This window comes from Perissodus microlepis, chromosome 10 (assembly GCF_051167445.1).
Source record: "Perissodus microlepis isolate ML-2025 ecotype Zambia chromosome 10, ASM5116744v1, whole genome shotgun sequence".
Lineage (NCBI taxonomy): Eukaryota > Metazoa > Chordata > Actinopteri > Cichliformes > Cichlidae > Perissodus > Perissodus microlepis.
Genome location: NC_140470.1, coordinates 32,667,807 through 32,694,992, shown reverse-complemented (window position 1 = coordinate 32,694,992; position 27,186 = coordinate 32,667,807). Strand labels below are relative to the sequence as shown.

The 27,186-nt window shown below is 48.3% G+C and overlaps 1 protein-coding gene across 2 annotated transcripts; it reads left to right on the top strand.

Annotated features, from left to right (window-relative positions):
• Nucleotides 1–5,358: 5,358 nt before the first annotated feature.
• Nucleotides 5,359–26,054, top strand: nup98 (nucleoporin 98 and 96 precursor). Of its 2 annotated transcripts, none has more exons than XM_084941134.1 (35): nucleotides 5,359–5,523; nucleotides 7,567–7,675; nucleotides 8,068–8,163; nucleotides 8,540–8,725; nucleotides 8,932–9,074; nucleotides 9,182–9,289; nucleotides 9,384–9,564; nucleotides 9,648–9,814; nucleotides 11,215–11,352; nucleotides 12,322–12,457; nucleotides 12,543–12,635; nucleotides 12,758–12,892; nucleotides 13,068–13,201; nucleotides 14,556–14,743; nucleotides 14,828–14,944; nucleotides 15,089–15,281; nucleotides 15,648–15,747; nucleotides 15,836–15,949; nucleotides 16,064–16,202; nucleotides 17,141–17,318; nucleotides 17,533–17,697; nucleotides 19,194–19,433; nucleotides 19,744–19,876; nucleotides 19,987–20,234; nucleotides 20,454–20,638; nucleotides 20,846–21,108; nucleotides 21,182–21,451; nucleotides 21,572–21,729; nucleotides 22,095–22,235; nucleotides 22,410–22,546; nucleotides 22,621–22,842; nucleotides 23,116–23,357; nucleotides 23,758–23,912; nucleotides 24,394–24,505; nucleotides 24,710–26,054. In XM_084941134.1, the coding sequence occupies exons 2-35, from the start codon at nucleotides 7,597–7,599 to the stop codon at nucleotides 24,904–24,906; spliced, it is 5,493 nt and encodes a 1,830-aa protein (XP_084797260.1). In that variant the 5' UTR covers nucleotides 5,359–5,523; nucleotides 7,567–7,596; the 3' UTR covers nucleotides 24,907–26,054. The 2 variants fall into 2 exon arrangements, with proteins under 2 accessions (XP_084797260.1, XP_084797259.1); XM_084941133.1 differs by having other exon boundaries at nucleotides 12,755–12,892.
• Nucleotides 26,055–27,186: the final 1,132 nt, after the last annotated feature.

The window sequence follows — 27,186 nt, the reverse complement described above, 5'->3', positions numbered from 1 at the left end:
ATTTTACTCTACTTGGCGACAGATGACCAGAGTCAATAATTAGCCCCAGAGACCCTGAGGGCTTGAAGTTTATTACCTTGTATGGAAGGTGTTATAGAAAAGAGAAGTTCTATGTCTGTTTATAGCCATTAAAGATGTACAAGATGTACCATTAACTGTGACTAATGTCTGGAACCTATTTTAATTTGTAATTGACGCCATGGGGGGGCGTGTACCCCACTGCTTTATAAGTGTCCACAACATGTATTTTGGTCAGAAGACATAGGCTGATGTTTTCTCCTGGCTGTTAATAAACTCATCGTTTGATTGCACTTTTCTGGGGCCTCCGTGGTTTGTCTCACTGCTCTACATTGATCGATTTCGCAACAGTTGATCTGCGAGGCCCCACAGGAGACTGTGAGAACAGTGAGAGGTGAACGTGATATAGTGAATGCATGTGGGAAAATTGGATTGAAGGCTGAATTCATGAAGGTTTAGAAATGTTCACCACTTCACAACAATGAGGTTAAAAATAAGGTAAAGATAAGGATTAAAAGAAAAAGAGATAAAGAGAGAAATTAACTAACAATTAGATTAATGAGTAGAAAACACACATATACAAATGGTTACATGTGAAATTATTTTTGGGGAGAAGCAGAAGTGAGACAGTTTGAATCCACAGCTCAGTGCAAAGAGGCAGAGTTAAACCTGATTATAAAATACATATGCAATGAAGAAGCAGCTTACACTCCATTAACATGACCACATAACATGAACACGAATGCTTACATTAATCCAGGTGAATACATGAAATAAATTGGTATTTCTGGCCGGAGAGAGAGAAGCGGGTCGTTTAAGCACTGATGATAATAATGAAAATGTCTCAGTTTTGTTATTTTCATCATTTGGATGACCTAGTTTATCGGATCCCGAGGTCTAAAGAACCCAAGGTCTAAAGTGAAAGTTGTCCACCATGACGACCTAGAGCATTATCGCTGCCGTGAGCCCCTGGACAATACCTGGGTCCTGGATCAAGCTCATCATTGGTCACCTACGGAGGCCCCACCACCAACTTTAGAGGATCACCCAGCAGACCGTGATCTGGGTCTGCACAGTCTGCTCTCCACTGCAGATGGCAACGGCCCCAGCTTCTCTCAGCCATCCATCTCAGTTGCAGCCGATCCCGCTCCGGTTGTGCTTGTCCCATTGTCCCCTTTCCATGTAGACCATGAGAATGGTGAGGGTGCGGTGGCTGAGCCAGGCCTTCTGGGCCAGCAGTTTCAACGACCAACTTGTCGGCGCAGAGCACCAGACCGGTATGGTGTGTGGGTCACTCAGCTCGATTTATCTACTATGGACAATTCCAAGTAGGACTGAAGATTCAGTTCGAGTTTTAAATCATTTCATTCTCCTACAGTCTTAGCTACAACGGTTTAAGAGGGCTGTATCTTTTTTTAATTGTTTGAGTGTTGATATAAGAAAAAAAAAGTAACTGAAAAACCTAAGGGGCTATCTACACGCACTTGTCCATTTGTATTTGTTCCTTCCTAGATGGTAGGATAAGTTAGTTATTCCCGGTCACCATGTAATAGTTACAATTGTGTAATTTCTTTCCTACTTTACGGCACTTGAAGTGCTTTATTTTGTACATGTATGTACACCGTAGTTGAGCTAATGTTTTCTTTGTCACTGAGGTGCACTAGTTAAAACTATGCCCACCTTATATGCAGTAATGGCTAACACATTTATCTCCCCTTGCGTTTCCCGACCACGGTCACGGGACCAACGGTGAGGAATGGTTAACAATGGGGTGGCTGTAGTTTAGGAGGTCGAGCAGGTCATTGGTGTTACGAGCCCTGTCTGCTCCAGTCTGCATGTCAGATATCCTTAAGCAAGATGCTAACGCCAAGTGTCTCTCTGATGCATCCATCAGAATGTGACTGTTAGATAGAAAGCATGGAAAAAGTGCTTGTATGAAGAATCAGTCCGTTTACCAAAGAGAAAGCCTTCTTCAGACAAAACCGGCTTCAGTTCATTGTTGGCTCTGGAGGTGTCACAGATTCATGCGCCGTCTCTGTGGAGCGGAGCACAACTGCTGCATGCAATCTGCTTAGCCACCAGCAGATGGCGCTACTTCTCCATCGATTCCTCAAACACAGACTTATCTTCTCTCATTGAGCAGGTTGTGCTGCTGATTTGTTTCCCGGGCTGCTTGAACCTCTGGTCACCTCGTCAGTGTCTCCCTAACAAAACAAGAATAAAACCAAAAACTAATCAAAAACCAAGATATCTGAAGCTCTGTGGTGAGAAAGCCTGTGTTTCAAGTTAGAGTTCCTTATGTGGTGTGCATCAGAGAAGAGGATGACCTAAAGACTGTGTCTAACACTCCTCTTAAGCATTTTTAGCACCTTGTTGGTGACACCTCTGCTCTGTTTCTGGCTTTTGTTAATAAAATCATCAGAAAGTTCCTGAACCACTCCATCTTTGTCCACCTCAGTCACATCCTGATTTCCCTCCAGATCCTCTCTGATCACGAGCAGCATGAGTACTCCAGCCTGCATTGGCTACAGCTGCACTCACTGCTAGTTTACCTCTGTTGTTCCAAAGCAGGGGGTCTCAAACAAAAATTAGCTGTGGGCTCTGCTGGCACTGTTATCTCATGTGAGGGCCACTTTAGTGTTCAAGCAGTAGGAAAAACAAACAAACAAGAAAACACCCACAAATATTTCAGAAAATGTAGTGTTTTTTATCAAATTTCAAATATTGTATAACATGAAAAAAGTTAAAATCTGAACTCAATTTTTTTTCCTCCGTCTTAACTGAAGCCTTTCATTGAACTACCAAATAAACACACGGGCCATCTCTGTCTGTCCACACACGTGGCAGCACTTCTGCTATGGGGATCAGACTCTGCTTTCAGACTGTGTAAGTATCAGGAGCAACGAGCGACCACGGCGTGGTGCCCTGGGAAAGCAGAGCAGCTCGGACTTCCTGCTGGGATCAGGAATTCACACCAAACTTCAGAGCTGCCTGGTTCTCAGATGATTCTGGATTTTTGAGAGTGTGGTGTTTGATTGTTATGATATCCATAAGCATTTATGGTCCAGCTTCTTAAATGCTTCTATTAAAATGTCCATCTCAGTCTAAGTCGACTGTATTAACTGACTCTGACGGAGCCTTTTCCTCTCTGACTGCAGCAGCTGTTACATCCTCCTCACACTGCTCTCACTGAGGTCTCTGGAGTGTGTTACTGAGGTGTGCCACCACCATCGGTATGGTTTGGTTCTGCAGATGAACAAATACGTCTGTTTCTCTCATACATCCTTACATTCGGTGTGTCTGCTGGTATTAGACAGGCCGGCCTCCACAGACACAGCTTTGGCCCTGAATCCTCGTAACACACTGCTGAGCTTCAGCCTTTCTTCAACTGTGAACCGTTTTTTACCTCAAAAACGGTTTCAAGCAGAGTGTCTGTGCTCGTGCAGAATGCTTCTACGTGTCTTATCGTTCTTTGCAGAGCTCTGAGCACCCTTATCTATGAGCTCAGAGACCAGAGCATCAGACTCATCCTGAAGGCTGAGTGAAGGCTGAGGTCTGCCCTCAGGACATCAGGCCGATAGATACTTCTTGTTGTTGCTGTTACTTTTAAGAACAGTGTGCCCAGCTGTAGTTTTTCATGTCCAAATCCACATACTGGTAGACAGTGCAGCTGTGTTTCTACTGTTTCCGTGTCCACCTGCAGTCAGCCTGGTTTAATATGAACTTCGCTGTAGATTTTATCGAGACATGCAAAATAAAAACAAATAATTTCAAAACATTTCTGCACTAAGATAAGATAAGATGACCTTTATTAGTCCCACAGGTGGGAAATTTGTTTTGTTACAGCAAAAGTGCAAAGTTATGTAGCAGAAATTAGAAAACACTGGAATGCAATAAAATAAAATAAAATACTATATACAATAGAATAAAATAGAATAGAATAGAATAATATATACAATAAAATAAAATAGAAATACAAATGCTATATACCACTGAGTAAGAAAATACAAAAGTACAACTTCGTCAGAAGAATTGCACATATAGCAGTCTTATTGCACGTGTGAGGGTTTGATCTGAAGAGACTATGTGACAAACAAACTGAGGACCTCATTGTGCAGCTGATTATATTTTTTTCTAAACACAGCATCTCTGTGGCTTTTAAACCCCAAAACACACTCTGCCAAAAATCGGTCCACCCCAAGGATCGGCTCCCCTGACACAAACAAATCATATTAATGATCAAGGAGCTGACCTCACTGCGCATTGTTCATTCAGTGGTGCTAGTTTCAGTCATTATGCAAATGTCTTGTTTATAAGGTTGGAAACCTGCAGTCAGCTGAGACTGTAGAAGTCACCTGATGATGAAACGTTTCTCCCACTGAAAACGTCTAGATCAGGGGTCCCCAATCCCAGTCCACGGGGCCGGTGTCCCCGCAGGTTTTAGATGTGTCCTTGATCCATCACAGCTGATTTAAAAGGATAAATTGCCTTCTCAACATGTCTTGAAGTTCTCCAGAGGCCTGGTAATGAACTAATCATGTGATTCAGGTGTGTTGACCCAGGGTGAGATCTAAAACCTGCAGGGACACCGGCCCTCGCGGACTGGGATTGGGGACCCCTGGTCTAGATGAACAGAATCAACCTTTTGGGCTGTCCACGTTTAATGGAGTGACAATAAAGAAAAGTATCTATTTCAAACTTTTTCCTGATGTCTCTCATCCCCAGAGACCGACGTTGTTCCTTTTCAGGTTTCTGCAGGAGGATATTCACTAAACCTGTTTTCAACTAAAAGCGATGCTGCTGTTAGTTTCAGAACCTCAGACTGATGGTGAGGGAAACAGACACCTCCAAAATAAATATAAAAAGTATATATAGCATTAAAATATCGTTGCTGTTCCTTTTTTCGTACATAAACAGGCTTCGCGTTACTGTCTGTTGCTTCACCGCCGACGGCTGCCTTCGAGGCCTCAGACACAAAAACAGAGTTATTTGTATTGATCTTCTTTAAGTGTATTGATCTTTAATCTTCTCAGCACAGCATGAAAGAGGTGGCAAAATGTTTTCTTGCACGTTTTCAGCCAATGCTGCACCACCGATTTATATGAATATCATTTTTAACGCGTTATCGGTGCGGAATTACTCCCATTGCGTCATTGCTGAGTTCGTGATCGGACAGACTTCCTGTGTATCGTTGAATAAATATAGACAGGTTGCGATTTCATGTTTTTTTTAAATACATATAGGTATAATACTATTTAATTATTTTCATGTGTACCAAACGGCGACGTTTGGATTTTGTTTTTAGGCGCTATTTGCAGCGTCGTCGTGACGTTTGACGTATGAAAGTGCGTGCTGACGCTGCGTGGGGCCGTTTTCCCTCCTCGTTGACAAAGCTGTGCGGTGGATGTTGAGCTAAAGCGCTTCCATCGCTGAACTTTCTGACTCTAGCTTGGTCAGTGTGGACGGAAGGCAAACAGAGAGGCGGGTGTCACATTGGTGTTAAAGGTCAGTGTCTTTTAAAACGTTTCTTTTGTCTGTCTTAGTTTTGTTTTGCTATCGTTCACTTAGCCGCAAAGCTAGCTAGCTGCTTAGCATTAGCTTGACGCAGGTAACTCGTAACAGCGATTAAACTGCGCGCATGTAAACATCCAGGACAACGGTGAGTTTGTAACGGGGTAATCTAAACCTTTACACCGTCCTCTTCATCGGGCGACGCGGCTGTTTGGTAGCTCGGTGTGTGTCGGCTAGATTCACGGAGCTAACTTGTTGTTAGCGGGAGCGGAAATAATGCTACATGACTTCACCTGCGGTTTGGAGCTGGTTTGGTCTGGCTCGGACTCGCCCGGTTAGGAGCCGGAATAGCACCTACTGTAAACCCGCCCAGTTTTTCCAACATTAACGTTTGTGTTTCGGATGTTTGTGACTAACCGGCGGATCAGCTCGGTTAGCCGCACGTGGAGGCGAATCGAGGTCGGCGAGAAATGACCGATAGCGTGATAATGTGCTCACAGAAGTCATTAAAACAAGGGTAAGAGTAAACGCGTGCAGTTTCCGTCAGCTGGGGTCATTTTGTACCCGTGAAGCATTTAAAGAATTCCACCTTAAATGCTTCCTGACTGTGGGTTCGTGGAGCGAGATGAAGATCAGAGGTTTGACTCATGGCTTCATGTGTCTGTTTCCATCCCTGACAAAGAGAATAAATGAAAAACATGATTTGAAACAAAACAACAAACCACAGCTGGAATCAACACCTGGCATTTCTTGTGTGTAAGAGGGTCATGTCACACACAGAACCTCATTACAGATGAACCACAGTAAAAACAAGGTGCGAATATTGAATGAGTAAAGGTATAAAAGCCTCACCGTCAGTGAATGTGTGATTTTCAGTGTCTCTGTAGGAGAAATGCTGTTGCATGTTCGAACATGTAGAAAGAGCCCAGAGTTAATTATCCAACACAAAGACTTGTTTTTCATCTAAAACGCATCAGAGCCGATGTGTCGTGTGTCAAATGTACTCAGAGGAGATCGAGAGCTCCAGAACACCTAACCTGCACAAAAGATGCTTTAGAACAGGAAGTGCAGTGATTTCTAATCAGGAGTGAGAGCAGTCGTTGTCCTCGTGTTCTTAAATATACACAAGAGGACTTCATCGTAACGCTGTAGTCACAGGCCTAAATCACAGGATTGTGAGTACTGTTGTAATTAAATTCCTTCCCACAAACACTTGCTGAAGGGCACTCCTGCACACAGAAGCAGCGTTTGTGCTGATGAGCAACGACAGGACAGAGCTGAACACCACCTGATGGTGTTCCTCCTTCCCTTATTTGTAATGAGACATAAAAGCTGTAGAGCTTTTGGTCCAAGCTTTGCAGCAGCTGAGTGTAAGTGTGTTCCTGTTGTAGAGAGTAACACTGCAAATGCTCAGTCCTGCTGTTCTTCTGCCTGTAACAGTTGCTGCATGTGCAGTTTAACAGCTGGATGGAGCTTCTGGTCTGAACCAGTGAGTGCAGTGTCACGGTTGGACACGCTCCTCTGTCGTCACGTCTGGGTTAAAAACAGAGCTCGGCTCCTCCCACCATCCAAAGACGTGACACTATGAGTCATGCTCATTGGCTCTTCTAAAGTCCTCTGTGGATGTGAGGCTGAAGCCAAAGTTCTGTTTGTAAATGTGGTTCCTCAGAGCAGAAGCTGATAGAAAAATGAGAGCTGATGTCTGTCAAACATTTAATTTGAGTGACGTCAGAGAAGTTTTCCTCCTGCTGTTCAGAAGGTTTTTACTCAGCTCGAACACTAAAGTGTCTTTAAGGCATGATCTACGGTCAGTGTGTTACTGCAGCAGTAAACCACACCCCTAAACAGACATACAAGCTAAACCTGAAAGATCCAGTGTGGGTTTAAGTGAAGCTGTTGCTCTCCATCAGACACCATCCACAAACACGGCAGCAGAAAACAGAAGCTGCACATCTGCTGCTGCCTCGATCGGTTCGTCGGTGGGACTGAAGATAAACGTTTGTGATCTAAACTGTACGGTGGTGTTTGTGTCCACAGAGACTTATGCTGTCCTGCTAGCAGGGCAAGATGTTCAACAAATCATTTGGGACTCCCTTCGGTGGCGGGGCGGGAGGATTTGGCACCTCGTCCACCTTCGGTCAGCAAAGTAAGTGAATTTCTTTTTGTACAGGAGCGTGAGCTCGATACCTCGGGTGAGTCAGAAATGCCAAATATCCAAACTAATGTGGAAGAAATGATGAGAGCAGCACATCATTAGGATTTTCACACACACACACACACACACACACACACACACACACACAGAGTTTTATTACGCTTCAGTTTGAATTCCTGAAGCGTAATAGAGATTCAAATTTACAAAAACAAAAGTGAAACGTCAGGAGACAGTCGATGTTTTCACTATTAGCAGACTGATCATTGCAACGCAAGGGCCCGCGATAACGCAGAGACTAAATATCTCGCAGATAGAAAAACGTAGTTCCCTCTGATAGAGGTGGACATGAATCATCGTGTCTTCATCTGGTCTCTTTTCTCCAGACACGGGCTTTGGGACGACGGGAGGCTTCGGCACGTCTGCGTTCGGGGCGACGACAAACACTGGAGGACTGTTTGGATCCACGCAGAATAAACCAGGTTTGTGTTTCATTCAGCAAAAATGTTTGTGGTGCTTCAAAACTTCTCCCTCACACACACACACAGGTTCATAAGGCACCGAGTGTTGTGTAGTGTGTTTCAGTGTGCATAGATGAGATTTTCCAACAATCTTAAACCGCATCTGAACGCAGCTCGGCGCTGTCTCCGATGAATTCACGTGGATTTTCAGTTTTGCTTTGTTGATGTGTGATGGGCTGCAGGACTGCAGAGAAACTGTCGGTTCAAAGCTTCCTTTCTGCTCGGCCTGTTCTGTACAAATCCAGTAAAATGATCCTTCAGAGGCGGCTTAGTCGTGAGGGGCGTGTCTAAAGAAGGAAAACTCGTAAGTGCTGACCTATCCGTGTTGCTCCTTCAGGTGGGCTCTTTGGGTCCAGCACGTTCAGCCAGCCGGCAACTTCCTCCACCAGCACCGGCTTCGGTTTCGGCGCAGCGAGCGGCACCTCCACCAGCCTGTTTGGCAACACTGGCACAGGCACCACCGGCGGACTCTTCTCCCAGCAGAACAATGCTTTCGGCGCCAAGCAAGCCACCTCGTTTGGAAGTGAGAACCCTCCAAACCCTCACTCTCGTTTTTATTAAAAACGATAAATCCCCGCAGCGACAACGAGAGAATCAGAAACCTTAAAGAACAAAAAGCATGTTTACAGTTTTATGTAAATATGAGAAAAATGACGTTGTTGTGTTTGAAGCAGCTGCTCCGACTCTCCTTCTGTTCGGCCTGTAATGACGTGAACTGTGTCTCTTCAGGCTTCGGGACGAGCACCAGCAGCAGCGGCGGCCTCTTCGGCTCCACCAACACCACCTCCAACCCGTTCGGCGGGGCTACGTCCCTGTTTGGAGGTTCGGGGTTCTCCGCCACTCAGCAGCCGGGAACGACCGTGAAGTTCAACGTGAGCGACTATTCTTCCCTTTAATCGTCTTTCTGCTCCTCATTCTCAGACACTAAAACGTCTCACTGTTTTTATGCTCTGTGTTAAATTTGTTTTCCCTCCTTCAGCCTCCGACAGGAAGTGACACAATGGTGAAGGCGGGCGTGACAACGAGCATCAATACGAAGCACCAGTGCATCACCGCCATGAAGGAGTACGAGAACAAGTCTCTGGAGGTCCGTTTTCACTCAGCTGGCCGCGGCTCTTAAACGCAGCCACTAAAAACTCCGTTTTGTTGTTTGACGATGTTGTTTCTTCCTCTCCCTGCAGGAGTTGAGGCTGGAGGACTACCAGGCGGGCAGGAAAGGCCCAACCAACCCGATGGCACCGGGAACCGGCAGTCTTTTCGGCCAGGCCACGGCCACGTCCAGCGCCACCACCGGCCTCTTCGGATCCTCGGCTCCCAACACCAGCTTCTCCTTCGGCCAGAACAAGAGCACCTTCGGAGGGCGTAAGCAGCTGTGACGTAGAGCCCACAAATAATAAGTGTCGATGAGAGCAAGTGAAGTGACGTGCGTGTCTCTGTCTGTTCAGCAACTACCGGCAGTTTTGGCGCGACCACAGGCGGCCTGTTCAGTCAGCAGACCCAGCAGCAGGCCGGCAGCCTCTTCAAGCCCTTTGGTGCGACCACCACCGCCCAGAGCACCGGCTTCTCCTTTGGAAACACCAACACGATAGGACAGGCCAACACCAGCAGCATGGTGAGATTAGCTCCGCTTCACTGTTTGTGACACATCAGGTTGAGTTTGATTGTAAAGCCTTGTTTGCAGGTGGAAACCTGAGCAGACTCGGCTTCACTTTGATTCAGTTTAGCACAGTTTAGTTTTCGTTTAGCAGCCGAAGCACACGCTGTCGTCCAGTGATGGGAATAACGGCGTTACAAGTAATGGCGTTACTTTTTTCAGTAACAAGTAATCTAACTAATTACTATTTCTATCGTTACAACGGCGTTACAGTTACTAACAAGAAAATGCAGCGCGGTCGCGTTACTGTTTTTCAACAAACAGACGGTTGAAGCTGTGTTCAGCTGGTTCAGCAGCTTATATCAGCTGCAGGGAAGTAGCTGTAAGTAGTCTGGGCGCTACAGCTTTAAGCAGCTGCGCGCTCCTGCGGACAGCGATCACGTTCTGCCCGACGATCACTTTTTGGCACAACACCTGGAGCTCAGGGGGCAAAACAATCACATGCTGTTTGACTGAGGAAGAATAAAGTAGTCGTGGTAAGCCAATCACATGACCACTTCAAGATGACAAAGCAACAAGGTGACACATACCAGTTTATAAACTGTGTTGATCGGCCACGTCAAACCAGAGTCATGATAAACGCGTTTTTCCTCAATAGTTTCGTCACGTTTCTCTAAGGACAGCGCACCATGTCGACCAATCAAAAAATGATATGGCAACATGACATTTTGTGTGGCATCTTGTTGAATGCAGAACAGCTGATTGTTCTGTAAATAGTTTGAAATGGTTTAAAAAAAAAAAAAAAAAAAAGGGTCAAAGGTAAATGGCTGCAAATAACTTCGTTTGCAAAACGTGTGGATATGATTTTAAAACGGATAATTTATATTTGCATTTAAAGTTATGAAATATGATTCAATAAACTTGTTTGTGGTTGTTACAGTAGAAAAAATATAACCTCTTCTACTTGGATTTTATGTTCTTTGTCTGATTTTAGATCAATTGTGTTAGTACAGTTTGTCAAAATGCAAACATGACTGTAAATTCAGACACGTGAGGTTGTGCTGAAAAGGATGAGACCGAACAAGACAAATAAATAGTTTTTAAAGGTGAAATGTGGAGGAAACATGAAAACTAGTCAAAAATGGCCGATTATACCCTGGACCCCAGAGGGTAAAACAAGTAACGCAATAGTTACTTTACAACTCATTAATTACTTTTAGAATCTTGTAACTCAGTTACTTTTTTGAAGAAGTAACTAGTAGCTATAATTAATTACTTTTTCAAAGTAACTTGTCCAACACTGCTGTCGTCTCAGTTTGACTTTCAGCTGCCTCTGCGTTGGGGTGCGGTGCAGCATGTTTTCTCTTGACTCTGAAGCTGTTTGAAGTCACAGTGAGGTTGTTTGGATGTTTCTTCAGGGTTTGTTTGGGAACACGGCAGCGTCTCAGTCGGGCGGCTTGTTCGGCTCAGCTCAGACCAGCACCGCCACTGGTTTCGGGACAGCCACGGGCCTGTTCGGCCAAACCAACACTGGATTTGGGAATGTCGGCACTCAGGTTGGGATCAGAGCAGACCCATTATTGTCCAGTTGTGAATTATTTGTGTGTGTGTGTGTGTGTGTGTGTGTGTGTGTGCCCCCGGCGTGCAGCAGCTCCTCCCCTCATCAGATGTTTCCTCATCAAACTCTTGTTTGTGATGGCAAACAACTCTGTGTCAATACAGTTTGAATGAAGTGAAGCACAGACAGTCTGATTTCAGTCTGAAGGACACGGCGCTTCGTTCGTGTCCTGCCTGTGTGCGGTTTTAAGATTGTGTGCTCTGCTGTTTGTGAGGACAGTTTGATATAAAGAAGCAATGACTTATTCTTTATTCTATAAAAGCGGGGAAAGAGATGGATGATCAAATGCAGCAGGACGTGTGCTGCAGAGTTTCAACCACATTTACAACTAAAGATAGAAGCTCAATAACATAGATTTTAATGTCTTTACTGGTAGAAGTTAGCAAGTCTTTTAAAAACCAACACGTTTAAGCATCATCCGTGAGCAGAGCTGCTGTTACTGGTGTGGATTAACAATCTGAACTCCTTTGACGTGTTAACGGTAAAATAAATCAGCGATTATGGTGTTTCATAGTGAAGTGACAGGAGGACAAAACTGTAAAAAAATAACTTCTCATTTACTGATCTGTTTAAAGCTGGGTTGCAGCTCAGTGTGAGAGTCTTACCCTGCACCCTTGCTGTTAGCTTCCTCCACGCTGTTAGCGCCAAACATCCCAAACCACGAGGTTAAAGCAGAGTTAACGGGTGCGCCTGTTTTCAGGAGGATGCCTTTAATGACTCGAGAACAAATATTCCAGAGCACGCGGGGAAGCTCGTGTATTTCCAGGCAGATGCTTTGAGCTGTGTGTCACTGTTACGCGTCTTCTTCTCTGAGCACTCGGAGCTCTTTTGTAGTCCTGAGGCTGAGTTTAAGTTTGAGTGATAAGTTTTAGGTCCTTTACGTATCCTGTGACTTTGGCTTCTGCAGCAGAGTTTATTCGGTAACAAGACGGCCGGGTTCGGCACCACCACCACCAGTGCCCCGTCCTTCGGCACCACCACCGGCCTTTTTGGGAACAAGCCCACCCTCACACTGGGAACCGGAACCAACACCTCCACCTTCGGTAAGTCAGCTGAAAATATGTAACGATGTCAAAGTTTCCGCGCCTCCGGCTCTTCAGCTCGTCCTGTTTGATTGTCTGGCTGCAGGTTTCGGTGCAAACCCTGCTGGAGGAGGACTGTTTGGGAACAAGTCCACCACTGGAGCGCTGGGGACCGGACTGGGAACCAGCTTCGGTACAGGTAACAGACCCAGCAACAGTGCCTAGTAACCGCCTCCTTGCTTTAACTAGGACACTCACCTCTGCTCAGTCAGCCAGAAAAAAACTAAACAGTCAGTTTGTCCACATCTGTGTGTCCAGCAGTCGGCCCCGGGCAGACACTGTTTGGCAACACCCAGAACAAACTGGGCACCGCGCTGGGAACGATGGGAACGTTCGGAACAACTGGATTCAACAGTGGAACGAGCACCCTGGGATTCGGAGCGACGCAGCCCGTCGGTGAGCGGCCACATGTTTTAGAGATGAGGACAGATTGATGCTGTTAAAACGTCATCATTTAGTTCGTTCATGTTTCTTTTATGCTGCTGGTGAAGAAGTGACTCAAACTGACCTCCGGCTGCTGTTTCACGTCCCCACTGGCACACGTGGAGCGTTAACATCTTCTCATTTCCAGCCCTCACAGATCCCAATGCAGCGGCTGCCCAGCAGGCCATGCTCCAGCAGCAGCTCAGCGTGCTGGCGTACTCACCATACGGAGACTCGCCGCTATTCAGAAACCCGCTCTCAGACCCCAAGAAGAAGGAGGAGGTAAGGGTGACGTAGCCGATGAGCTCCAGCTGCTCATATATGAAGTTATTTTTAAATTCTATCGAGATCCAAAGATGAGGGTTTGCTTTCAGTTTTAACTTCACTGCAAAGAAGCCGTCAAACTCGAGCTTCTGCCCCGCATTAGGCTACGTCCACGCTAACCCAGACAAATTTGAATTAAAGAATTTGAAGACAAGCTCTCTGGAGCACGTACACACTGATATTAATCTTTAACAGGGCTGTCAAAACTGAGAGCAAACAAAACAACTGCGGTGTGATGCCCTCCGCTGTCTTAGTTTGTCACATGACTGCATCATATGACTAAAATGTGTCATTATTTTCGAGATGGCTCCGGGCTTGCTGTCCACACTGCAATGCAAAAACAGCGTTTTCAAATGTATTCGCTTTGGAGAGCATCTTCGAAACGCCTCAGTGTGGACGGGAGGCAAAAACGCAGAGAAAAAGATGTATTTTCAAACAAAAACATATTAGTGGGAGAAGGGCTGCCACGATTACGTCGACTATCAAAATCTTTGACGACTGATTTAATAGTCGACGCGTCGTTTGAAGCTTTGTAAGATCACAAAAGACGCAGGAATAAGTCGTAGGATTTAAGAGTGTAATAACGGACGGAAACAGAAGATGGCAGCACAGGCTTTTCCCCGCAGCACGCCGTGTAATAAATACTCACAAAGAAAACAGCGGCCGTTACAACTGATGTCTAAAACTGTATAGTTTCATGCATCGGTTAAAACACTCGACTCCAGCTACACGACGCGCAGCTGGAAACACTTCACGCAAGTCGAGCTGCCCGAGATTCACAGAACGTACAGAAAATGTTACATTTTTGTGATTTATATCGTTATCGGACGATCTTATATCGGGAGATGAGACTTTGGTCATATCGCACAGCCGTAGTTGATGCCTGTTTTAATTAACGCTTCCTGTCTATTAGTGCCTCCCGTCTGTCTGTGCTTAAAATGACTTGTGTTGTTTCTCTGTATTACTGTGAAGCACTTTGGTGAGCCTTCAGGTTTTTACGTGTGCTATATAATTAAAACTGTATTGTATTGTATACCATATTTTTCGCACTATAAGGTAGGGCTGTGCGATATGACCAAAATCTCATATCCCGATATGAGACATCTATCGTCCGATAACGATATAAAAAAACACCCCTAGTTTCTTTTGCTGCCGTCACGGCGGTTTCACTTCCTCGCTGTTGGTACCTCGTCTAAACAAACCATTGGGAGGCTCCGCCCCTCACCGGTGACGGGAACGTAGAATTTATTACATAAAGTAATACAAAGCTGTGAGGTAAATTGTAATCTGCATCTCTTCTTTGTTCTGACAGCGCCTGAAACCGACCAATCCGACGGCTCAGAAGGCTCTGACCACGCCCACTCACTACAAGCTGACTCCGCGTCCTGCGACCAGGGTGCGGCCCAAAGCGCTGACGTCTTCCGGAGCCTCCAAGTCGCAGCTTTTTGACGGCCTGGATGACGACGAGCCGTCGCTCACCAACGGAGCCTTCGTGCCGAGGTGCACCTCCGCTCGCCACGCAGCGGCAAAGTTAAATATGACCGTGCGCATGCCGACGGGTAACGCTGTCCGTTTCCTCCACAGGAAGAGCATCAAGAAGCTCGTGCTGAAGAACCTGAACAACAGTCAGTACAGCAGTCCTCTGAACAAGGAGAGCGACGACCTTGCCTCGCCGTCAGAGTACCCACAGAACGGACACAGGTCTCGCCACGTTCCTATTGGCTGTCACGTCTCTGAGAGTCAAAAGTGTAACATGACCGTAGAAACTGCAGCGCTGATTCAGGCGTGAGCCGCTTTGACGTTTCCTTTCTCTCTCCTCCCCTCGCCATGTTCTCGTATTTGCAGCCACGTGGAGGAGGAAGAGGAGCAGCTGAGGAGGGTGGCGGGCCCCGGCAGGCGGGCCGACGACGACCCGGAGGTCACCCAGTTCTACGTCAACCCCATCGCCAAGCCAATCCCACAGGGCCGCGCCCACGCCAGCCTGCAGGACACCATCGGCGACCTGAACATGCACAAAGGCTCGAGGAACGGCCTCGAGGTCAGAACCAGAACAAACATCACCGCCTCCCCAAGCGTGTCGTCGCTAGCAGAGAACGGCCGCCACAATAACGTAGTTACGATATCGGACGATGAACTAGCAGCTGCGAGATTTAACCACGAACACGAAACTAACCGCCGATTTAAGTTGAGCTGCAGAATCAGCGGCACAAATAAATCAGTGTTCGAGTCCCGAACGTCAGCTGTACAAATTAGAAACATTAATCCCGTTTTCCGGCTCCTCGTTTCCTTCACTGCTTCTGAACTTTTACATTTTCCTGCCACCTAGTGGCCCGAGGCGGCACAGCACGCTAGAATCACGGCTAATTCTGAGTTCCTAGTTCAGTGTTGCTTTTTGTTTTTTCAGCTGAGCAACGATGACGTGTCTGCGTCCTTCGGCGAGGAGTCTCTGCAGGAGGAGCGAGAGGAGGAGCAGCAGCTGTCCCAGCAGTCTCCGCACCCCGCAGGTAACTGAGCGTGCTCGCTGATTTCAGCTTCCGTCCGGATTTCCTTCGCTGGACGGTGAAAGACGCACGTTTGCTTTCCTGTTTTCAGGCATCGTTCTGAATCGTGTGGGCTATTACACCATCCCCTCCATGGACGAGCTCGCCGACATGGTGGACGAAAACGGGGAGTGCATCGTGGAGAACTTCACCATCGGCAGGAAAGGTACCGCCTGCACACGTGTGATGTCATACTTCAGTCGTACGCTAACAGGTTTGAGCTGAAGTCGGCTCTGATTGGACAGCTGTCTCACCGCTCTTCACCGATCTGCTTTTTCAGGTTACGGCTCCATCTTCTTCCCCGGCGAGGTGAACGTGTCGGGACTGAACCTCGACGAAATCGTCCACTTCAGACGCAAAGAGGTCATCGTGTACCCGGACGACAAGAGCAAGCCGCCGGAGGGGGAGGGGCTTAACAGGTGAGCGACAGGAGATGGCGGGAAACCTTACAAACCAAAACGAACGTCTCAAAGGAAAAAAGATTTCAGTTTAAAAACAAGCTAACTTACAGGATTCGTTCACCTCTCATTTTTCTAAAACTAAGGACGGCGCTCGCTGCTGGCCAGCGAGAAGAAAAATCCACCCCTTCCCTATTGGTGGAAAAATTTAGCATATCGACCAATCATAAAATGATATGGCAACATGTGACATCTGGTTGTTTAGGAAGAGGAGGAAGTTTAGGGGAGAGTGAGTTTTGAGATGTTGTTCAGCGTGTGAATGTGTAGTTAGTGTTTTGTTGTGTACTTGTTGTTTTGACGTGCACAACAAAGCAGTTGGCAGCACTGCACACGGAGGCGACTGCTGAATGTCACCGTTCTGCCAAAAAGCCACCAAAGGCAGGTTATGATGTAAACAGTGCCTGCAGGTGGGAAACAGGAAGTGATGTGCTCTTCTGTCCTGTGACGAACGCTTTTATGGAGTGGCACAAATCACGTGTGTGGCAGAACACGTGATTGTTCTATAAATGGGTTGAAATGGTTAAAAAAACACTTAAACTGCGGTTTTAGATAAATGGATTCATGTAACTTGTTTGCAAAACGTTTGCGTCAGTTTTTAAAATTTCTGTTTGCATTTTAAGTCGAAACCATGAAAATGGTTTGTTAAACTTGTTGTTGTTGTTGTTGTTGTTGTTAGAGTAAATATTACTTTTTCCTACTTGGATTTTGTTTTTGTCTGATTTTAGATCAGTTGTGTTAATGTTAAAATGAAAGATGATACCAAAGGAAGCGAACAGTTTTTAGAAGTAAAATCAAAAGTAGTCAAAAACGTGTGATTATACCCTCGACCCCAGAGGGTTAATCAACCTGTGGCGTTCTGCCTCCGCTTCCTGTCCTGATGTGGATCTGTGTTTTCGCAGGCGAGCGGAGGTGACTCTGGACGGCGTTTGGCCGAACGACAAGACGGCCTGCACCCAGATCAGGAGCCCCGAGCGTCTGAGCGACATGAACTACGAGGGCCGGCTGGAGAAGGCGTCGCGCAAGCAGGGAGCTCGCTTCCTGGAGTACCGACCTGAGACCGGGTCCTGGGTGTTCGAGGTCAGTTTATCAGATTAAAGCACGCTCGCTGCCCGCTGCTGTGGAGTGACACCTGTTGATCTGATGAACATCAACACCGTCCTCGTTTACGTTCGTTGATGTTTGAATGTTTGCAGCGGGTTCAGATCCACAACACTTAGATAAAAATGATGGAGTCACTTCTGTTTGTGTGGTTCTCAGGTGTATCTGACTCCTCCCCCTCTTTATTCCTCAGGTGGCGCACTTCTCCAAGTACGGCCTGCAGGACTCGGACGAAGACGAGGACGTCCCGCCGAAAGCCGAAGCCAAGAAGCTGAAGACGCTGACGACTCTCCCTCCCTCCCGGCTGCAGCAGCAACAGCTTCCCCCCTCTCAGCAGCAGGTGGCGCCACAGGCTCAGGTAGAGCAGCCCGCGCCCTCCCACACTCACCCTCCTCCTCCTCACTGATGCCACTGATTAAAGGAGCGTTTCACCCAATGGTGTGCTTGCAGGTCGATTTTAACCTTTCAGTTTTCTGTTTGTTTGTTTTTTAAGTTTGAAGCTTTTTGATTTTGATCATTTTCACTCGGAGCAGCTGTGCAGCGTCAGCGCTCTGCCTGATGTGGAACCAGTTCCACCAGTGGCTCTATAAAGTCACCACTGATTCGTGGATGCAGATTCCACATGACCCTGATCTCGCATATTAATCATTTGGGAAATGTTGGACAAAGGCAGAACTGGCTCCACGGCGCCGCCGGCGAGCGTGTGACGTTTTCCGTTTTAAATTCTTTTACTGTCAGACGTCGGTGATTTATGAGTGAAGGAGTTGTGTGACATAAAGGTCAAAGGTCAGGAACAGAGCGCTCAATAAGGAGCCGACTTTGAGCTGCTGTAATGAAGTCTGAGAATAACGAGACGCATCCAGGAGTTTTACAGGATTAACGAAGGGACTTTAGAAACATTCAGCGTTAACGATGACAGAGGAGCGAAAAACGTCGAGACAGAATCCAAAATATTTATATTCAAAGCAAAAAACTTTTTACCAATAAACTATGGGAAACAAGAACAGACACATCTCTACAAACGGCGTTCTTCATGTTCAGCGAGCGCTGCGATAGTCCGAGAGGTTTCCAGAACTAAAGATCGCAGGCGCTTGATTCTCCGAGAGTCAGAAACAGACGACAGGCTTATCACCTGTGAGAGGGTCGCGAGGTGAAAGGTCGGGTCAGGTTTACAACCAGAAGCCGTGAAGTAGAAGAAAAAAAGGGTCGTTTCAGGGTCAGAGTTCTTTGGAGGATTTAAAATTGTCAGTTTTCTTTGTGGCAGCGCCCGGCGGTCGAATCGCCTCTCACTCATCTACGCAGACTTTCTGCTGTTTTGTGTGTTTGTGATGTTTAGACACTGACAGACTTTTTGATCTTTGTAAACAAACTCAGTTTATATTATGAGGGAGATTTTTATAGAAACCTGATTTAATTTGTGACACAATGTAACATTTTCTCGTTGAAATGAATGAAAACAAATAAAGTTTGAAGACATTTGAACTTTGGTCTGTAAACTTTGTGTGAAGATGGTCGTTACTTCAGAGAGAAGCTCAGCTCTGATTGGCTGATAAAGAGGAGAACCCGCCTGTTTTATTCCCACCTGTTTGTCGATGAGTGCTCGGTTTTATTTTTACTGAACGTCTGAGGTTGGAACACGACCGAAAACGGAACAAGAAGAGACGTTCAAACGTTTTGTCCAGGATCCGACATGAAGGTGTGTTAAAGTAACAAAACCACACATAGAGGCGGGGCCATCAGGTGGCACGATCTCTGAACTCCGCCCACATCGTCTATGAAGAGCACACTCTGTAAACTCTGAATATGAAAACTCTGAGAAACAGCAAAATCACTGCCATGTCTGTTTGCCTTCAGTCCATCGCCATCATGGAGCTCCAGGGCGGCGCCATCGAGCTCGACAGCGACATGGCTGACATCACCCAGAGCTTCCCGACAGAGAGCATGCTGGGAGGAGAGGAAGACGGCGACCTGCTGGCGGGGGAGACGGACACGACGATCTCCAAGCTCGGCGGTCTGGCCTCCTCAGAGCTCGACGGCGTATCTGCATCCGGCCACATAGCCTCTACACTGGGGATCAACCCACACACGCTCCAGGTACAGCTATGAGCTCCGCCCACAGGAAGTGCATCACAGGGCCTGTTGGGGTTTTTTTTTAAAGACCAAATGGTGAATAATGCATTATAACATTATCATACATAATGTTATATGAATGCAATCCATGAATGTGTGACTGGTAGGAAATGGTTTTAGGGTCACGCGGCGATCCGCTCTGACCTTCTTTAGCAAACATGTTTAAACATGTTTCAGAGGCGTGTGAGGATACATCAGGGGGTTACCGAGGCAACCAGAGCCTGTTTACTTCACTCTGCAGTTTGTCTGTTCAGTAAAATTGTCTCGTCTTCAGATCATGAAGGCGTCTCTGTTTGCTGAGGACGACGATGACACCGACATGCTCCACGATCACGCGGCGATGAAGGTTTCCACGGATGTCTCGTCTCCTCGCCTCGTCCTGCCGGCCGCTCAGGGCCGACCCTCTGGTATGAAACGCCCGCTCGCTCCCTCACACGATGTTTCTCATCAGTCTGTTAACAGTTTGAGGCTTCAGTAAAAATGGCGGTGACGTAATCAAACTTCTGTCTCTCTGCAGTCGGCGGTCTCCTTCAGGCTCGATTCACCTCGGGCCTCTCTCAGCTGTCAGACTCTCCCCGCCCTCTCCTTCCTCCATCACGGCCGTCTCCAGCCAGCGTTGAAGCCCCCCGCTCTCTGCAGTGGGCGGGGCCTGGCCCGTCCCCCTTCATGCTGCCCTCCCGGACTCCGGAGCCTTCATTTAGGACGGTTGGCGTTCGGCGGCTCGGCGGCCCCGTCCCCCTCAAAGAGTCGATCACTCACGGGAAGGTTGGTGCTCAGGAGGTCGGCGTTTCCTCTGAAAACACCTCGAGTGCTCAAAGTGACGGTCACGTGTCACTGAGTCCTGTTAACACTTAGAAATCCAGTTTAGAGGTCAGAGGTCAGAGTCTGTAAAGCATCATTTGCCCAGTCTTCATGTGAACGGCAGGTTCTCCGAGAGGAGACAAGTTCTCCCCCTAAGCTCAAAGTCGGGCCGCTGTTTTTCAGGGAGGTTTACTCATGGACACCGGGCTGTTCGCCGTGCGCTCCTTCCGGGTCGGGTGGGGTCCCGGCTGGACGCTCGCACACTGCGGCAGCCGGCTGAGCTCGCCAACGTCCAAGCAGTTCGAGCACCAAGAACTGACGGCAAAGACTGACTTCAGCTTCCTGCCGAAACCTGCCAGGAGCAAACCGTAAGAGCCACGAACACGCCGCACCAACACATCAGCCAGGCTGCGTCTATAGTTACCATGACAACATGGCTCCATCATGTAATGATGTAATGTGCCGTTGATCTTAAATGGTTTTACTTCCACGGCGCGCCCTCCTCCTCGCCGGCGAGGAGGAGGGCGCGCCCTCCACAGATCAGCTCCATTAAACTGCTTGATTTGGTTCTGCAGACTCACAGAAAGCCCCTACAAGGTAGTGGTGGAGCAGGTGGTGGGTCTGGAGCCTCCCAGAGAGAAAACCATTGAAGAAGAGGAAGACGAAGAGAGCCAGGCGGTGCTGCAGCGCCCCCTGGAGATCTGCCTGAAGCACAGCATCGTGGAGGTCCCCGACAGCGCCGCTTGCCCTGCGGTGCGACCACAGCCCGGCGTGGCGGCGCTGCACGAGTATGCCGAGTGGATCGCCGAGCTGAAAGACAGACGAGGCGACACTGAGCGTAAGTGATGACATCACAGCTGAAAGACGACGCGTTGGTGTTGACGCCGGTTTAAACGCTCTCTCTGCTGCAGCGCTGCTGGGGTACTGGGCCGAGGTCTGGACTCTGTGTGAGGCGCTGTGGGGCCGGCTGGGCCCCTCGGATCAGGAGGCCGAGGTGCTCAGCGAGTACGAGCAGCAGCTGGAGAGGAGGCGGAGCTTCTCGGCCTGGCTGTCCCGCGGTGCCTCCCACAGGGTGGAGGAGGAGGTGGCTTTGGCCGGGAAAGGTCGCCATGTCGACGCAGTTTTCAGCTACCTGACGGGAAACCGCATCAGCGAGGCGTGCCGACTCGCCCAGAAGGAAGGTGAGGTTCACTCGCTCAAACAGGAAGTAGCAGCGATGAGTCATGGATGTGGCGCTCAGACACGGCGACACGTTTTCCAGTCTGTAATTAAACCTCCGACTGAACTGTTTGTCCGTCCAGGAGACCACCGTCTGTCCCTGCTGCTGTCTCAGGCCGTGGGCTCGCAGTACTGCAGGGACCTTCTCGCCCTTCAGCTCGCCGATTGGCACCGCATGCAGACCGACTGCTACCTGCCCGAGGAGCGACTCCGCATCTTCGCTCTGCTCGCCGGGAAACCGGTATGACACCATGACCAGAGTCTATAAAGCTAATGTCACACATGCATTATCTTCTTCTGTGGTGTTAGAGGTCGTCAGCTAACGACCTGAATTGGTGCCACCTTCTGCTGGTTTTGGCGCATCACATCCTACCAGGAAAGAATCAGAACAGCGTGTAAAACGAGAAATATTTTCACGAGCTTCTCTTGTGGTTGTTGTTCAGTGACTTCAGATGTTCCAGAGTCGTTGCATCCATGTTAATACTGCTTATAAATTATAAAGCAGTGTCTGACGTCAGGGTGAAATCAGGGCTCCTGCCTGCAGAGATCTGCACAACCTCCACTCAGTCTTCAGCTGTGGTTGGATGCTGACGGTGTTCTGTGCAGGTGTGGCAGTCCACCGACTCTTTGGTGAACGTGTGCGCCGAGCTGGACTGGAAGCGCTGCGTGGCCGTCCACCTCTGGTTCATGCTGCCCCCGACTGCCTCTGTGGCCGACGCCCTCGCCAGATACGAAGCCGCCTTTCAGGTGAGCCGCCGCTGATTTTCTCTTGACTTCATTTCTGACTGTCGAGCGTTCAGGTTACATTTACACTCTTAAAGCTTCATTTCAGTGTGTTCGGCAGAGGGCGGCGTGTGACGGGTGTAGCTAGTGACCTGCTTGTGTTCGTGCTGATCGGTGATCGTTGTTTCTGTCCTGCAGGGCTTGTGTGAGGCGGGGAAGTACGCCTGTGCACCCCTGCCTCCATACCTGGAGGCGGAGCAGCCAGATCTGGAGGAGGCGTCCAAACGGCCGCTGTACGACCTCTGCTTCCACCTGCTCAAACTCTACAGCGACAGGTAACCAGGCTTCAGCCGCTCGTTGGGTAAAACGTGCAGAGCGCTACTTTAACGCGTCTCCTGTCGCCCTGCAGACACTACGGCCTGCAGCAGCTGCTGGAGCCTCTCGCCGTCACCTGGGAGCGCCTGGACTACCGCCTGAGCTGGCACCTGTGGGGCGTCCTGCAGGCGCTGCACTACACCCACCTGAGCTCCCCACGGCAGGGCCTCCTCCACGCCAGCTACGCCGCGCAGCTGGAGAGCGCCGGCCTGTGGCACATGGCCGTCTTCATCCTGCTGCACATCCCCGAGCACACGTACGTTCACCGCGCCGCCAGCACGGCGTTTCTTCAGCAGCTTGGCTCTGAGCCAAAGAGCTCAGGTTGTTTTACGACTCGGATCTTTGAATCGTCCGAGTCTCATGGTAACAGCTGACGGCTCTCAGCTGTGGGCGTGTTGGCTCGGTGATCTTCAGTAACAGTCGAGCTGAACATGATCGTTGCACTCCGGCCCACTTTGTTCTGAAGACCGTCCTCACTTTAGATCTCAGCTCGTTATTTCCTGTCTGATCTTCTTCTCTGCGTCTTCAGTCAGAGGGAGCGAGCTGTGAGGGAGATGCTGGCGCTGCACTGCCCCCTGCAGGAGACGGAGGACTCGGTCCGCAGGGAGCGCTTCCTGACCGAGCAGCTGCTGATCCCGGAGCAGTGGATCCACGAGGCCAAGGCCACCCGAGCCCACCGCGACGGCGACAGACACCAGCAGGCCCTGCACCTGTACCGAGCCCGATACTGGAACCAGTGCCACCGCCTGCTGATCCAGCACCTGGCCTCAGGTAGACCCGCCTGTTTGCACACGCGGTCTGAACCACGTCCTGCAGAAGAGTCAAGAACTTCAGGCTCCTCTGATCTGAATGATTAGCATCATTACATCATTACATTCACCTAATGTATATATTATATAAATAATGGTCTTCCTCTATCCCCCCTTTTTTATTTTTTATTTTTGCACAAGTCGAGGAGCGTGTCAGGTTACATTGCACTGTGTGTTACACTTGTGTAACTATGCATGTGACGAATAAAGAACCTTGAACATGGTTACATCAGAGAGAATTAAAGTTGGTTAAAAAACACGATGAGCCAACAAGTGCTGAGGCGCTCGAGTCCACACGTCACGCTATGTTTCATGTGTGAGATCAGTTTGTTGAATCTCGCTCTCCCCCCCCCCCCCCTCAGACTGCATCATCAACGATAACCACGACTACCTCCTGGAGTTCCTGGAGGGTCTGGCGCTCCCCGAGCACTGCGCCACCATCCAGGACTGGGACACAGCAGGGGGGGTTTACCTCGACTACATCAGAGTCATAAAGACTCTGCAGGACATCCAGCAGGTACCAAACACCTCTGAGTGTTTCTGATTCTCAGCTCGATGAGGGCGACTGTTCTTTGAAAGTAAAAGTACTTCATTATATACTTATTGCAGTATAAGCAGCAAACTTACTGTAAGTATAAAAGGAGTGATGCAGTGATTATAATTCTAAAGTCGTAGAAACACGTTTTCAGCTCAGGTTTTTCTTTTCCTCACATCTCTGGCGTCTGCGGCGTTCACACGAGGCGGTGACGATGTGATCGCAGCTCGAGCTCATTTCTGGTCGTCTGCATTAGAGTGATGAACACGAGCAGCATCGACTAACTGCTTCACGCAGCACGCCGTGGTTTCATCCAACAGTGTTTGGAGAATCTGGAGTAAATCTGAAAGCAGGGCTGTAAAATGCTGTGAATGTTGTAAAATGCTGTAAAGTCTTCACGTGTTTGAGTAACTGTTTTGTCCTCACGCCGAGTTTGATCTCGTGTTTCCGTCCTCGCTGTCAGATGGAAAACGCCGGCTACGAGCTGGAGCGTCTCTACACCGATGTGACGTCTCTCTGCAGCAGGATCGAGCTCCTGCCCTGCCGCACCGCTAAAGACCGCCTCGCCCAATCAGGTAAGAGAACAACTGCATCTTTGTCCTGATTGGCTGATGTCAGACGGAGGGGAGGAGTGTGTGACTGAAACTGTCCAGGCTCGCAGTAGCTGACACACGCACACCTCTCTAACAGAAACGAGCAGTTTAAAGTCTGAATAGCTTCCGCAGCTACATCAGGTGATCTAACAAAGCCCCGCCCCCTGGTCCCCTCCCTTTCTGCAGAAATGGCGAAGCGCGTGGCGAACATCCTGCGTGCGGTGCTGAGCCTGCAGCAGGGCGATACGGCCGACTCCCTCAGCATCCCGCTCGCCCAGCTGGCGCCGCACATCAGCCGCCTGCCGATGCCCGAGGACTACACGCTGGAGGAGCTGCGAGGCCTCACGCAGTCGTACCTGCGACAGCTCATCGTCAGCCAATGAGAGCGCAGAGCGGGACGAGAAGCTTCGGCTGCTCAAACGTCTCGAAACTGACACCATAAAAGATGAGGCGAGCAGTGTGTGACCTTTAACCCCACGTCTGTCAGTCTTTTAGCTTGTGCTCAGATTTAAAACCAAACAGGAAGTGACACGAGATTTGCAGTGACATCAGGGAAGCAGTCAGAGAAAAAAGGTTCAAATACTTCCTGAGTGATCATCAGAATTTATTCTTCCTCACTTTATTTTCAATAAAATAAAACGACCTCGAGCTCAAACGTGATGAAGGGCTGCTGCAGGTTTGACCCCCACCAGAGTCCGCCCCACCGCTGACGTTCCTCTGCAGGAGCCTCGGGCTGAGGCTGGGGATGGTTTTTCCCATCAAACCACCTTCAGTTTAATCGTTCAGGGTATTTGTTCTTTTCCATTCTTTCATTAGCTTCTCCTGAAACATCAGGATCATTTGATCAGACGCAAACCTGCTGACTTAAAGCAGACGAGTAAATATTAATAAACAGGAAACTGGGGGAAGAAACGCGAGCAGTTCAGAGTAAACGAAGCCAGAAACGCTGCCCGCTGACAGCAGTCTCCTCCTCTTTGTGTTAAACTCCACGTGACCCCAACTCGTTTGACCTCTGACCTTCAGAGAGCGGGTCGATGTGGTGTTTCCCCCTCGGTGGGTTTAGAAGCGGCTGTCTGTGTGTGATCACAGAGCAGGCGGCGGTGGATGTGTAAAACGTTGACGCTCTATTTTTGTAGGTGTGTTTCTGTGTGGATGTAACTCAGATCGTTAGCGTCGCAGCTTTAAAGTAAAGAGTTTGCTCCCAAAGCGAGCCGCCGGCCCGAGGTTTCACTGTAATTATATAAATATTGTATATTTTTGGAAATCAAACGGGAACATCAGGTTGTTTTTATCCCTCGATTATTATCAGATTGGATGCAAAGTCTTTGGAAGTGAAACTCTCTGCTTACTCATTTATTTTTCTGTTGTAGATGAACGCCAGCGATGTTTTTGGGTTTTTGTTTTTCAAAGTGAAATCGGTTGGACTGTTTGAAACTGTCGTTCACTCAGCGATGCTGCAGTGTGCGTGTGTGTGTCTGTCTGCTTGTTTTCCTCATGTTTGATATTTTTAATAAAGTCAAGTAGAAATAAACAGGTTGTTTCACATTATTGTTTTTTTGAGCTCGTGATCAACTAAAGGTAGCTGTGAATAAACGTCGTAACAAACCTAGCTTAAAAAAAACAAACCCCAGCAGACACACGGGGTCATGAGTGAAGCTGCTTCACCTGCACAGGTCAGAAACAGAACGACATTAAAGCCACATCAGAACCAGAGTTGTGGGTTTAATGCCTGTCAGAGCTCCAACGTGACCTCGCTGAGAATATTAAGCCTGTTCGTCCCCGTCGCGAGTGTCCCGTCACACTGACGTCCTCCGTGGAACCTGAACTCACCACAGAGCTCGTTCTTTATTGGTCCCTGTGAGGAGCACGGTTTCTGTCCTGAGCTTGCGTGTGGTTGGTCAGGTGATGGCGCCTCTGAAGAATGACCCCACAAACCAACCTTCAGATTAAACCTTGACCAGAAAAACTGAGCTTTATTGTTTCAGACAAGAAAAATGTACAAACGAGTTGACATGACTTTGAGGCTGGAAGCAGCTGCTACCTTTGAACTTCCAGCAGCTGGAGTTACCCCTGGAGCTGGATCGCTTATTCTTTTTGGGCTTCGATTGTCCACCAAGTGCAGCCTGAACAAACCACCATCACAAAGTTAAAAGATGAGCTGGCAGATCAGATATTTCAGTTGTCAGATATTTCAACCAGAACAGCGTTTGAGAGGAAAGCCAAGCGGGCACTCTGGTTTATCTTTTGAGACAGTTGTTGCCTTTTATTGGATCTGATGGCAGAGAGCCGACGGCAAAGGGCCGCAGGTTTGAATCCAACCCGGACAGCTGCATTCACCTTCTGTGGTAAACGGTGATCTGCTCACACCATGAGCTAACCTGGGACTCAGACCAGTTTGTTTTTAATATTAAAGCATAAACTTATTCCTGCAGCCCCGCCAAAATAAAATCATGATCCTGTAATGAGCCAGAATTTAAAAAAAAAAAAGGCCCTCAGAGGATATAAGATTGGAAATATTTTGGTTGACGAGGATGGCTCTAAAACTGACCTCTTTAAGGTTTAAATATGAGAGAAAACCAGCACAAACACTAAAACACCAGATCATGTGCAGGGAAGGAAAACGGGCAGTAAAAAGAAAAATAATAAATGGTTGCCGTGACGTC